The sequence below is a fragment of the Mchenga conophoros genome, linkage group LG13, assembly GCF_057382185.1.
Source record: "Mchenga conophoros isolate Kocher_MC1m ecotype Shallow Benthic linkage group LG13, M_conophoros_male_GT1.1, whole genome shotgun sequence".
NCBI classification, from domain to species: Eukaryota; Metazoa; Chordata; class Actinopteri; order Cichliformes; family Cichlidae; genus Mchenga; species Mchenga conophoros.
Window position 1 is genome coordinate 15,362,689 of NC_140538.1, and position 12,972 is coordinate 15,375,660.

Consider the following 12,972-nt stretch of genomic DNA (forward strand, 5'->3'; position numbering starts at 1 on the left):
TCCGCTACATTATTTTATGAGTTATCAGCTCATCTTGTACCAGTCCATGATGTAGGCTGTGAGCTCGGCCATGGCAATATAAATTTACATTTGTGAAGTTAGCAATATCCTTGTGATAAAGGATGACAAGTTCAGGGCTACTTTTGTCACATTTGTTCTTATAGAAACCTAAAAGGCTTGCTCACAAGGGTGTGTGGTTTCCTATGTGAATCTGAGTCTTCTATGTAAATGTACTTAGTTGTGTTTGGAAAACTCATTGACACCAAGAGTATTTCAAATACTACCTTGTCTTACAAATCACAATCATGTGCCCCTCTCTCTTTCTTACTAGAACACTTCATACTGTTGATCGAGTGAGGATTTCTGCTCTACATTCAACTAACTAGTGTCATCTGCTGGTAAGTCAAAGTACTACAGCATACTGCATGTTACTAGGATGAGTAAAAAGAATCTTTAATACACTCTGCTTTAAAAAAAATGTCTCTTAATAATATTGTCTTTTTATTTATCATTAAAAAGTAAATTAAATAAATCAAATAAATAAGATTTTTTGATTTTTTTTTTATACACATTGTTATCATCACCCAACTTCAACATTGAAAGCAGAAAAGTCTTAATGTACTGTTTAGGATATGGCTTTGTAAACAAACATTTTTTAAAACGTACATAATCAGAACTACGTTTGAGTTTAATTTAAAACTGCGGTTCTGCATTAGATCTTCAGTTTTTCTTGAAGAATGAATCCAGAGTGCCCGTGCTTGCACTTTGGGAGCGGGGTCTTTTTGGTGCTGGTCCCAACTGGCCTCTTGTTTTAGTCTTGCCCCGAGAGGAGTGGGCTGTGTCTGCTGCTGCTGCTCTGAGAGGATTCATAGCGGTACCGGAAGAAGAAGAGGAAGTGATGGTTGATGTGCCTGAAGAGAAGGACTGCTGGAGGTCCAGAGCAAAATGATAGTCATTGTGTTCTGGCATTTCCCACGCTAACACCTCCTGACCACAGCGTTCACAGCTCATCAGATCTTCACTGGCCACAGTGGGAGGAGGGTGATTTGACTCCACATTAATGTCCAGTTCATTCCTTAACTCCTCACTTGCCGACTCATGAGATGCATTCTCTGAGCTAAGTTTTGACTCCAAGCCTGATGCCACAACAACGTCTTTGGTGTCTTCCTCATCAACGGGACCTGGCATTTGTCCGTTTTCAGGCTTGTTCAGTGCTGACCCTGAAACCTGGAGGCTTTTTTCAATGGTCTTCTTGTGAAAGAAAGAGGAAATGCCTGGGTGGGGGCTGGATGAACCAATTTTGGACTGAGAAACAGGTGTAAAAGAGGAAGCAGGACAGACAGCGTCTGACTTCAACTGACTAACAGAAACAGAAGTATTGTGAAGCGAGGAAGCTGGGAGACCTTCATTGCTGTGTGTACCAGAATCCTCTTCATCATCATCATCATCATCCTCCTTTCTAACCTTCTGTTTTTGTTTCTCAACTGCCTTTTGAAAAAAGGACTGGATGGAGCCGGTTTGTTTACACGGGGAGACATTTTTTGGTTCACGGGGTGGCTGCGTTGAAGTGCTATCACTGGAAAGAAAGCCAGCGATCCCCCCCGCTGATGAAACATCGCTGAATTTACTAGCTGAGAGGTATAACATGCTGAGGGGTGGAGTCCTGGGGACATGATGGAAGACAGTTTAAATTAAAAAATTTAAAAAAATAAATAAATAAAAATCACAGAACATCCCTTTGGCAAATTACTTTAAACCCTCTGCAGTATCCTGTTCTAATTACCATGCAGCCTGATGGTTTCCTGCTGTGTTCAGACTCTTGATAATGGCAAAGGTGTCGCTGGATATTTTGGTCGCCTCGTAGCGCACTAAAGCACAACATCTAGAGAAGCTGCTCATCCTCTTGTCGCCAAGCTGACGTACACCAACTGTCAGCATTTTAGCCACACGACCGTTCTATAAGAAATTAAAGGAACTGAGCTGAAAATAGTTGCATTTACGGGATTTGGCACTAATGTGAAACCCAACTGAAAAAAATATGGTTCAATGAGGGAAAAGAACTAAATTACACAACCAAGTATTGTGTCTTACCACTTCTCTGTCCTTGGTCAGCCTCTCCTCTAACTCAAGAGCCAGTTGATGAAGCCAGTACTGTACCTGCACAAATACAAATACTTTAAAAATGCTTGTGGAACACACTGAAAGAGCACAGAAACATTGGCTCTACCTGCTCTTTAGTAGCCAGCGATGTCTTCCCAGGAAAGTTTTTACTGCAGCCAATGGACTTTGGAAGCTGTCTTGGTTTCACAGCTTCAAAATCAATCCCCCGGCACAAGTCGTACAGCCACTGACTACATTAAACAAGGAAGCAGGATAAAGTTTAACGTCCCTGTAGTGCAGAAGGGTTTCCAAAATTACAAAGTTTCTTTTCTGAAGCAGAAGTTCAAGTACAGAAGTTCAGAAATGTTTAAGGAAGTTTAAAAGTGCAAAACTACTTGTTATTATTTTAATAACACCATGTGATTACTTTCTTAAGCAAGTTATGTCACCATTATCAAAATGATAGTGTTTGAAGGCATTTCTGGCTCTCTCACCCTGTTTTTTCTCCAAAGTGCTGCTCCAACTGAGCCTTAGAGAAGCGAGTGAGATCGCCCATGTTCTCTATTCCCAGAGTTTCTGTGATTGAAGTTCCCAGCTTACCCCCCAGGTTACGGCTGCAGGGAAATAAATAATACAAGAGGACAGGGTTTAATTTTAAGTTTTTGCTGCCACTCTGTCAATGTAAGCGATGACATAACTAAACTTACATCTTGCCAATGGGGAGACTGCTGAAAAGTTCTGTCACAGAGTCCAGAGGAAGAACAGTTTGTCTGTTGGGCTTGTTCAGACCACAGGCTAGTTTAGCCAATACCTTGGAAAGGTGAGCGGTAAATGATTATCTCTGCAAACACAGTTACCGGTCTGAGACTATTAAATAGGAGTTTATCCTACCTTATTGTGTGATATTCCTGCAGAACAACTGAAACCTGTGTGTTTCTCCACAGCTGCTCTCATTTCCTCAACAATCAGTGCTCCAACAGTTAGCTGCAGTTCTGCAGAGTTCTGCTCACCCACTGACGGGAACGTTAAAGATTCCAGCCACTGCTGGAGACCTCTGGATCGCTGTTCCTCTGAGCACAAACATGATGTTGTTAGGAGGATAAAGCCTGCCAGAGTTTTTTAGCTGTTATTCTTCGACAGCTTTCTGTGTCAACTGCAGAAACAACTCATTGGGTAACTGAAGTTAGCTTACAGCCTACCTTTATCCAACACAGTGTCCTCTGCAGAGTCTTCAGCTGCAGGTGAACTTTGTGGGTACCCCTGGATGTAGGTAGTTCTCAAGAGTGAAGTTTCGATTTGTTTGTCAGTCATATTTTTCAGTCGCTGCTGGACAGCAGCAGTCAAATCCATGTAGGCCTCATCAATGCTAGCTCTCTCAATCACAGCAAAGCGAGACATGACCTCAATCACCTCCACACTCGCCTCTCTGTAACTACAAAGGGGACAGAAAGAAGATATTTGCAGTACAGCTTTGGCCATAAGGATTTAAGACAATTCAAAAAATAATCGTAAATTTAATTAAAGACAATGTTGATCGAGTGTTGATCCAAAGATTTAATGTTGATCCAATTAAAAAGAGGAAGTCTCTGGGGATGTACATCAGCAGCAGCACTTACTTTGTCAAGTCAGCCTTGCCATGAGACTCACGCACTCGTGCCACCTGGAGGTCTGGGCACAGTTTTTTTGCATCATCCACCCACATGTTCCTGGTGACACCATGAGCCCTGGCCTCGTAGCTCACAGCTATAATACTAAGAAACAATAACATTTAGTCAAAGATCACAAAAAAAAAATCATAAAGTGTGAAAACATTTTAGAAGGATGTCTAAGCGGTTATTTGTGGGACATGAGGGCGGGTGAGTTGCCAACACAGAGACATCAATTCAAATGGTCAATGCAACTGAACACACGCAGTCGTGGGAACGAATTCACCAGTGGGTTACAAAGAGAGAGGGGAATGTTTAAATTCTCTGTAATCTAGTCAACATTCTGTTTTACAGAGTATTTCATTATTTCAAAATCTGCTGCTCTACTGGCATTTTCTCCCCTAACACCAACTATATGGTTTACAGAGAATGGTCTGAAAAAAGAGAAAATAAAGCTGCAGTTTTCTGGGTGAAAGTGCCTTGTGCAACTAAGAGGTCAAAGAAAATGGCTTCACGCTGATAGGAAGGCAACAGGAACTCAAATTCAAATAACCACTCAACTAAGTTATGCAAAAAAAACAACATTTTTAAACACAAAAAACGATGAACCTTGAAGCAGATGGGCTACAGCCACGTAAGACCACAGCAGGTGCCACTTCTGTCAGCTAAAAAACAGGAAACTAAAGCTACAGTTCACATGGGCTCACCAAAATTAGACAAGAAATGACTAATAGGACAGTGTTGCCTGGTCTGATGTGATTCAGGTTGGTGGTGGTGGTGTAATGTTGTGGTTTTTTTAGCAGAGTTTGTGCCCCTTAGTACAAACTGAGCATCGTTTAAACAGCACGGCCTACCATGTCCATCCCTTTATGACTACAGTATAACCATGTTCTGATGGGTGCTTCCAGCAGGATAACACACCACGTCACAAACCTCAAATCATCTCAAACTGGTTCCTTGAACATGCCAGTGAGTTCACTGCACTCGAATGACCTCCACAGTCACCAGATATCAGTCCATTAGAGCAACCTTTGGCTTTTTCATCAACCTTTTAACTCGATTTACACGAATACGAACAGGATGTACGTAAGGCACACCAGAAAAAGAAAACTTTCGTAACTTTAGCTTTAGGAACCTAAGTCACCCACAGACCCAGGTTTTGTGTCACGGCTAGGTGTTTCAATTGCGTCGATCACAAAAACGGTATCTCTGTGTCAGAAACTCACCTGCCTCCTTTCCACGTCTTGTACTGGGCCACCACACAGGGAGTATTCCTCAGAGCTGGATTCAGCCTCTGCTCCACCTGCACGTAAAAGCAGTCCATGTCTACCAACGCCACCACCCTCTCCTTCCCGTACTCCATTATTAACGATGAAAATCTGTCGGTGGTGCTAAGATATGTGTCCGCTTCTTGGCGGGGCTGTTAATTCACAGCTGTCATCAGAACTGAAAGTTCGGTGGACTTGAACGGACCGCCAAAATACACATCGATCGCTTTGCATTTCGAGGGTTACATAAATACGTCATCAACAGTCGACGAAGAAGTCCCTTGGTAATATCGTCATCACTGAAAAAAACCAGAACTTATGTCATTCTACAGTTGCCTGCACATCGAAATTAGCTACCAAGACCACAAAGGTGCAAGAAAGTGACCAGATTCAAAACAACAATATAAAAACACTATATACACAATGTATAAGTTACAAGAAACACTGTGGGGCTGTATACAAGGGCATCCATAATATATTAAGGGCGGAAGGGCATTTGGTGATAGTTAGTGACACTTGCAAAATATGGAAAATGCAATATATTAATAGTGTCATTCTGAAATATTTTAAAAGCTGAAGTCTTCCTTTTTCGCCTTCTCCCTTTAGTGACCATCACATCGGATCATCTGCCTTCATTTCCTGATTACTCCAAATGAAAATCCCAAAAAGTAAATTGTGTTCTGTGGGAGAAACGTTTTCGTCACTCATCCGAATTACTACTTCAGTTTCAGCTGAAGTAGCATATTAAAAACAGCATGAAACTGACCTCACATCGTTTCGTCAGTCATTATGCAAATCTACTGTTTATAAGGTTGGGGAAACTAGCGGTCACCTGAGACTGAAAAAGTCAATTGGATAAGTAAAAAAACGTTTCTCCCACTTGAAATGCTACTTCCCACAACTTAGACATTCACATTACTCACACTCTCATTACACATACATATAGGATCTTGGGGGTGGGCACGATATACGGAGTCCAAATTACCATCAGGGTGTACACCTCACCCCTGGCGTCGTTGCCCACCTCTCAATTTTGAATACACGTAGACATTGAGGGCTAGCAGGAGGGACTATGCGCTTACCTGCTGCTCTCTGGCAGGTAGCTCCATGCCCTCCTGGGTTTTAAATGCACCTTAGAACACACATGCATCAACACTACAATGAGTGGGTGGAGGGAGGTTTGGAGTCTTCTCTCACCCCCGTTCTCTGCGGCCTGCTGGAGCGGGGGGGGGGGGCTAGGAGGAGAAGTTGGCCGTCCGACTGCGGTCTGGAGTGTGGGGCCTCCCTGCTGCTGCGGAGTCGGGGCGGTCTGCCTCTCCCCACCGCAGGGAAAAGGGTAACACCACCTGGGTCTGGGTGCAGTTCCCCCCTCCAGGGGCAAGGGTACCTAGACCCAGTTCGTAGAGTACGCTTGGGGAGTGTGATCATGTGTACAGCGTCTCTTTATGTCTGTCTCCACGTTGGTTGAGTGTGGAGTAAGTGCATATGAGAGCATGAGGGTGGGAATGGATGTTTGTGTCTGTGTGTGCCTGTATGTCTGTGTCTATATGTCAGGTTGGGTATCAGACGCCACCTCTCCGGGGACATCTCAGGCCCTCCAAGGTTTTGAGGCCTATCTCCACCCACCGCCACTTCCCCTGCCAGTGGCGGACTCCCTCAGGTGTCGGTGCGTTGGTGGTTCTTTGTGTCTGGGGGTGGGCGTCCGGGTACACACCGGCTCACTCCTTGGCGGCCGCTTATCGGGGCCTGGAGCCTGGGGCTCGCTCGGGCCACTTCGGAGGTGGGGTGTCCCCGGCCTCTCGGCCTGGGGCTCGGTCACTCAGGCACAGCTGGCTGCCGGCGGAGCTCACGGGCGCGTCACTGCAACTCCCCCTGGCTTCTGCTCCGCGGCTGCTGAGTGAGCCCTCATCTGGGACTCTCCTCAGCTCTTACTGGGACAGTGGCGTGGCTGCCCCTCTGTTGGTCTTCCTTGGTCTCTTGTGTTCTGGGGGCCTCTGGATGTCTGGAGTTCTGATCTCCTCCATACCTGCTTCATACCCTGGAGGACGGGGCTGTGCACACTCCCTAGCAGATCATTACATGGAGAAACCTTTGGAATGCAAGCATGCTGATCCACACAGGTATGCACACAGGTGTACACACGGGTATTCACAGACGCGGACTACAGCTTTCTTGGCTGCTGCCTCAAAGCACATTGTGCGCAGTCTATCTTGCGTGCTGCACAATATCGTTTATTATTTAGTATCTACTGATATCTACTGCTAGCTAGTTTATTGTGATGGTGCCGTTTTTTTTATTACGTTGCTCTTTGTTGTTTGCTTTCTCTTCTGTTTTTTTTCTCCATACAGGTGACCCAGGTGTTTTGTTTCTTTTTGTTTGTTTGTTTGTTTTTTTTTCTTTCTTCCCCCCCTTCTCACCTTCTTTTCTCCCCTTTGGTTTTCTTTCTCTCCCTCTCTTTCTTTCATTCTTTCTCCCTGTCCTATCCCCCAGTCATGTCTGTCCCGTTTGTAGCAACTGAAAATAAAATAAATTCATAATTATAATAAAGGTCAATCAAATGGACCAATATGGCAAGGCCATGATGATCCACTTGGTAAAATAAATCCGCTTGGCTTCTTTGTTGGCCTTAAGACAACAATTCTTATGGCTAAAGATCCAAACGGGACACACACAAAAAAAAAGCAAGGTTTCATCTCCATGCTAAGTTGTAAAGAAGCATGACTGTATTTGTAACAGTACGAGCAGCCCCGCGTGGACCTCCGTCAGTCTGAGACAGCGGGGTCAGGCTGCGCAGGCCGCTACCAGAAACGTCACGGTAATGTTTTGGTATTGTGGGTCGTTTACGCCCAGAGCATTGTCTTGCAGGAAGGTCATGCGTATAGATTTGTTTTCTTTTCATTATGAAGGTTGGCACTCCCGCACACTATTTTATATAAAGTTTTTGATACAAACATGTTTTATTGCTTAAGTATAATTGAGGTTTTTGCAAAAGTATGAAGCTGTTTAATATGTGACTCTTAATGAGTTGTGAAATAGATGGAAGTTGCACACGGTATAGAGAAGTAAGTTTCATGTTCAGTGTGCTGTAAAAGATGTGTGTTTATTTTTGATCAATTTCAGTATTCAGAACAGGTACAGTTTTCCACTTTAATTTCAACCAGATAAGAGTGTGGTTTGCCTTAAATACAGTTGAATATTGCTGTAAATTCACTGTAAACTTACAGTGGCATTTAATCGCTTAAGCAAGCAGGGATTTCATCTTTGTTATTGTGGCACCATTCCTGGGGCCCGTAACATTATAGTTTAGTATTTTATGGCTTTGGCATATATGGCTGCTACAGGTATTAACTAACTTATCTTCATTGATGATGTAACTGCTGATGGCTGATGGAAGTTGCAGAATGAATTCTGAGGAAGATGGAAACATCTGCTCATGTTCCAGTAAATGCCTGCAAACTCATTGAATAACTCTTCATCCTGCAACAAGATAACTTACTGCTAAGGCAACACAAAACTTTCTCAAGCCCCAAAAGGTTAGTCACCTGATAGATAAACATCAAAAAGGTGGTGAGCATCTATGACAGCTGGCACTGCATGCAAGGGATATGCAACAAAGTATTAAACATGACTGCATTCATGTACCTACCATTACTTTGTCCCAAGCACTGTTGTGCCCTAAAATGAGGTGGCAAGTGTTGTAATTGATATATGGTGGAACTAAAATGTATGTTAATGATTATGAATTAAAGTTCAGAATGTGCACTTTAATCACATCTGCACTGTTTGGTTTAAATTTTGACACTGAGAAGCACATTGTGGCTTTAGCAGACACTGAGTCAGAGTAACAGGAAAAGTTGTCAGAAACCACAGAAATGTCACTCACGTTACCAAAGAACTGACACCCGCTCAGAGAAGATGACCTTGCACAATGTAGAACAGTATTTAATTTGCACAATGAAACCCTTTCACTTTCCTGTTTTGACTACATTTTTATATTTTAGTTTTCTCTGTTCTATTTTCTTTTTCAATTTTCTATATGTTGCTAAGAATGATGGGTTTTGAAAAGCCACCAGCTTGACAGATGTTGGATGTATTACTGTTTACTACATACACTCTTTATTTTGTGAGCCAACTTATGTAAAATTACTGATTTACATATGAGGAAGAATAACAGAAACGGCAGTGACAGATGCATATAAGGATGAAAAAAAGGAAGTGGCACTCACACTGTTTTTTCTGTTCATTTATCGATATGGCTGTCTATGCCAGGATTATTTATATGTTGACTGGACTAACAGGTATGAGGGGGAGGCTTTTAAAGTCCTTTAGCTTGTTTATTAATTTTTATGCTGATTATAAAAGTTCCAATAACAAAAATATATTTGTAATAGCCTTGTAATTGTTTTTATTTTATTGAGTTTTTTGAAGACATTATCTAATAAGGAAAAATGAAGATTTTTAAAAGCGTCTAGCCGATCAATGGAATTATTCCACTAAAGTGCTTTATTTGTTCTGTTCATGTACAAAATATAAGCCAAAAAGAAAAAACCTTTTAAGCAAACGAAATAATGTAATACTTTATTTGTTCTCTGCAGGAGTTCACAGCATAACTACAGTCAGTAAAGTCTCAGTGAAAACTGGGAAATCTATCTCCATCCCATGTCTCTATGAGTCCCAATACAAATACCATGTGAAGTACTTGTGTGAAGGATATTATTGGAACTCCTGCAGTGATGTAGTAAAAACAAACACAGCAGACCCTTCAGGAAAATATTCAATCTCTGATGACAAAAAACAGCAAATTTTCACTGTGACTATAAACCAGCTGGCCTATGAAAACACTGACTACTGGTGTGTGGTGGAGATTAATAATGGAGCAGATTATCGAAAATATTTTAAACTGTCAGTTACCAGTGGTAAGTGCACATCTTTGTACATATTTTACATTGTTTCCAGGATTTCTTGTCACGATTTCTAACAAAAAAAAAACACAAATATGTTTTTATTTTACTAAAAAAGACTGAATGTGCTCTCATTTGTTGTTAAACGTCAATAAGAGAAGATATCTTAAGTCTGAATTACCAATGAATTTTGAAGGGTTTTTGTATGTATTGTATTTTTTGTGAACTTTAAGGGACCCCCAGTCTCCATGTGAATCATCAGAGGATTACAGGATATATTGGAGAAAGCACAACTATCAGATGTCACCACAGTTACTCTGGAGAAATGAAGTGGTGCCGGCTGGGCAGGAACTGTGTGACAGGATCATCTGGATCCATAGATGGAACAACAGTGACCACTTATATGAGCGAACCAAATGTTTTCACAGTGACAATGAGTGGACTACAGTCAGAGGACAGTGGCTGGTATTGGTGTGCTGAAGGGGACATTCAGATACCAGTATATTTAACTGTTACTGAGAAACCAATCACCAGTGAGTACAGCAAGCTATCATAAACTCCACATATATATCAATTCTATCCATTTTTAAATGTTAGTACTCTAAGAGATATTAGGATAATGATTGTCATAGTGCTCTAGTAATTATTTATGTATATTTAATTATAGCCACTGCCTCTACTGTTGCTCACGTTACTGGAAATGGAACAATTCACACATTTGAAGACAAACAAGAAAGGTTTGTTTTTCAGTTTTATGTGCAGTATTTAATGAACTGTTCTTGTAAGGGAAACTGTCAAAAATTCCTTTATGCATGTCATTGATCCTTGTTAAGCTAAACTAAATTATACATTTTGCAGAGTTCCGTTTGACCTAAAGATCCTCATCATTCCTCTGAGCCTGCTGGTCGTGGTTGTAATTGTAGCTTTTCTTATCTGGTTTATAATGAGACAAAGTAAGTGTTATTGAAATCATTGAAACATTTAAAATGCAATTAAAGTTTTGAATATTGTGCATTGTTACACGGTCAGTAACAGCAGTTATCTTTTACTAGAGCTGAGAAAAGCAGAATCAACTCCCACAGCAAAGGTAAGAGATCCTGTGTGACAGGTCTATATGCAAAGAGTTCTGTGTGACACCAGTCTGACAGCGTTAAGTCTTTCTGTAAATTACATTTTGCTCATTCTACACAGATTGATGAGGAAGTGACATACGCCAGTGTAAGAAATGTGGGAAGAAAAACAGCTGAGGTAGCCCTAACATACCACAGCTAAACATTTATATTTAAGAATATAAGTAGACATTTTTTTTTAAAGCATGTTGGAACTGTAAAGTGTTGGCTTTCTATTTTTGTTCATTCCCAGGGGTCATTTACAGAAGGTGATGGGGAAATCACATACAGTTCGGTTGTGACCATAAAGAATCAAAGTATCAAAATGGTAAATATTAAACATGATAGCAACCGCATCCTGTTTCCCACTTCCTGTGTTTCCTTCATTTAAAATGTTGGTGTCCTGGTATTTTGTGTGTCACTTGGAATTTGGTCACATTCTGCTCCCCCCCCCCCCCCCCTCCCCCCCCTAACTGTCATTTTTGTTTCTGTTCTCCAACAGGGTGAAGAAAAAGGCACAGAAGTTACATACAGCACATTAGCTACTCTCCACTGAAATATTTAAATATTATAACTTGGCAACTTTTTTGTCACGTTTAACTGTTGTTTAACAAAACAGGTATTCGACAGAACATCACTTCATATTCTCTACTGTTCACTGGTTTCACCATACTTAAGCTATTGTGCAGAGGTCTGGGGCATTAACTATAAAACCACATTACATTCACTTTTTACTCTTCAAAAGAAAGCAATTCGAATCATCCACAATGCAGGTTATAGGGAACATACAAACTCACTATTTTTGCAGTCTGAAATATTGAAAATTGACGATATAGTGAAATTCCAAACAGCACAAATTCTATTCAAAGCAAAAAATAAAGAACTGCCAGGTAATATTCAGAGTATGTTTTTTTTGAAAGAAGGAAGTTATAATTTAAGGGGTTTTTGTAACTTCAAAACAATGAAGATACGTACTACAAGAAAAGGCTTTTGTGTTTCTGTTCAAGGAGTGAAACTATGGAACAAACTGAATATGGAATTAAAGCATATGTCCATGTCCAAACATAAAACTGTTCAAAAAGAGTTATAAAAATATGATCTTCTCGATCTATAAAGAAAAGGAAAATATTTAAATTAAGTGAATGTCTCTATTTAAAAACAAACAAACAAAAAATTCATGATGTGATATTATAGTATATAGTATATCAGAAATCTGTTCACTATTTTTATTACAAATTATATCAGTAAGGAAGCTGACTAAATATTCACTGATAATTTATGGGACAGGGGTGGGATTAAATAAGTGTATACTTCTTCCCACTCCCTTTCAACATGTAAATTAATCAGAATGTTTTTTTGTATGTAATTTGTATAGTATTTTTTTTCTCTCTTATTTCTTTTCTAAATGTACTTGTATATTGTTCACATGTTGAAATAAATTACCAATCAATCAATCAATCAATCAATCAATCAATCAACTATATTCCTAAAGTATATTCCTGCATATTTGCAAAGGGAGTCAAAGAAGCGTTGATCTGTTTGCTCTTTTATAGAGATCAGTGACATTATTCTTGTTTTTTATTGTAATAAAGAAGCATTGCAAGCATCAACAATAATGGCTAATCCTGACTTCTATCATCTTTGTTGAATGAGAGTGGAATGATATACTATTTGGAACGATTAAGCATGCAGTCTGCCTTTACGTACATTTTTTAAACATAAATATGTGTGTAATGAGTCATTCTAAAGAGCTCACTAAATCGGTACTGCAGTGGTATTGTAATAGGACGCCACCACTGCAACAAGTCACTTTGTTAAATTTCCTAGACATTTCAGAATCAGCTGTAAGTTAGAACAGTTGTGGCCATCTTCCTGATGCAATCATGGATATTTGTTGTTTCATCCTGGACACGGTTCTGACACACACATCCTCAGCCTCCTTCCTTCC

General features: G+C 40.6%; 2 protein-coding genes across 2 annotated transcripts; one reads left to right on the plus strand and one right to left on the minus strand.

The window, feature by feature from the left end:
• Window positions 1–437: 437 nt before the first annotated feature.
• polh (polymerase (DNA directed), eta) lies at window positions 438–5,288 on the minus strand. The gene is made up of 10 exons (XM_085296669.1): window positions 4,973–5,288; window positions 3,717–3,851; window positions 3,300–3,532; window positions 2,992–3,170; window positions 2,808–2,911; window positions 2,595–2,714; window positions 2,228–2,351; window positions 2,092–2,157; window positions 1,784–1,956; window positions 438–1,663 (listed from the first exon to the last, which is right to left on the minus strand). The coding sequence occupies exons 1-10, from the start codon at window positions 5,107–5,109 to the stop codon at window positions 721–723; spliced, it is 2,214 nt and encodes a 737-aa protein (XP_085152795.1). The 5' UTR covers window positions 5,110–5,288; the 3' UTR covers window positions 438–720.
• A 3,817-nt stretch (window positions 5,289–9,105) lies between these two features.
• On the plus strand, window positions 9,106–12,638 carry LOC146561006 (polymeric immunoglobulin receptor-like). Its single transcript, XM_085243218.1, has 9 exons — window positions 9,106–9,312; window positions 9,610–9,930; window positions 10,149–10,448; window positions 10,583–10,652; window positions 10,774–10,868; window positions 10,968–11,002; window positions 11,107–11,163; window positions 11,278–11,352; window positions 11,527–12,638. The coding sequence occupies exons 1-9, from the start codon at window positions 9,204–9,206 to the stop codon at window positions 11,578–11,580; spliced, it is 1,116 nt and encodes a 371-aa protein (XP_085099344.1). The 5' UTR covers window positions 9,106–9,203; the 3' UTR covers window positions 11,581–12,638.
• The last annotated feature ends 334 nt before the right edge of the window (window positions 12,639–12,972 follow it).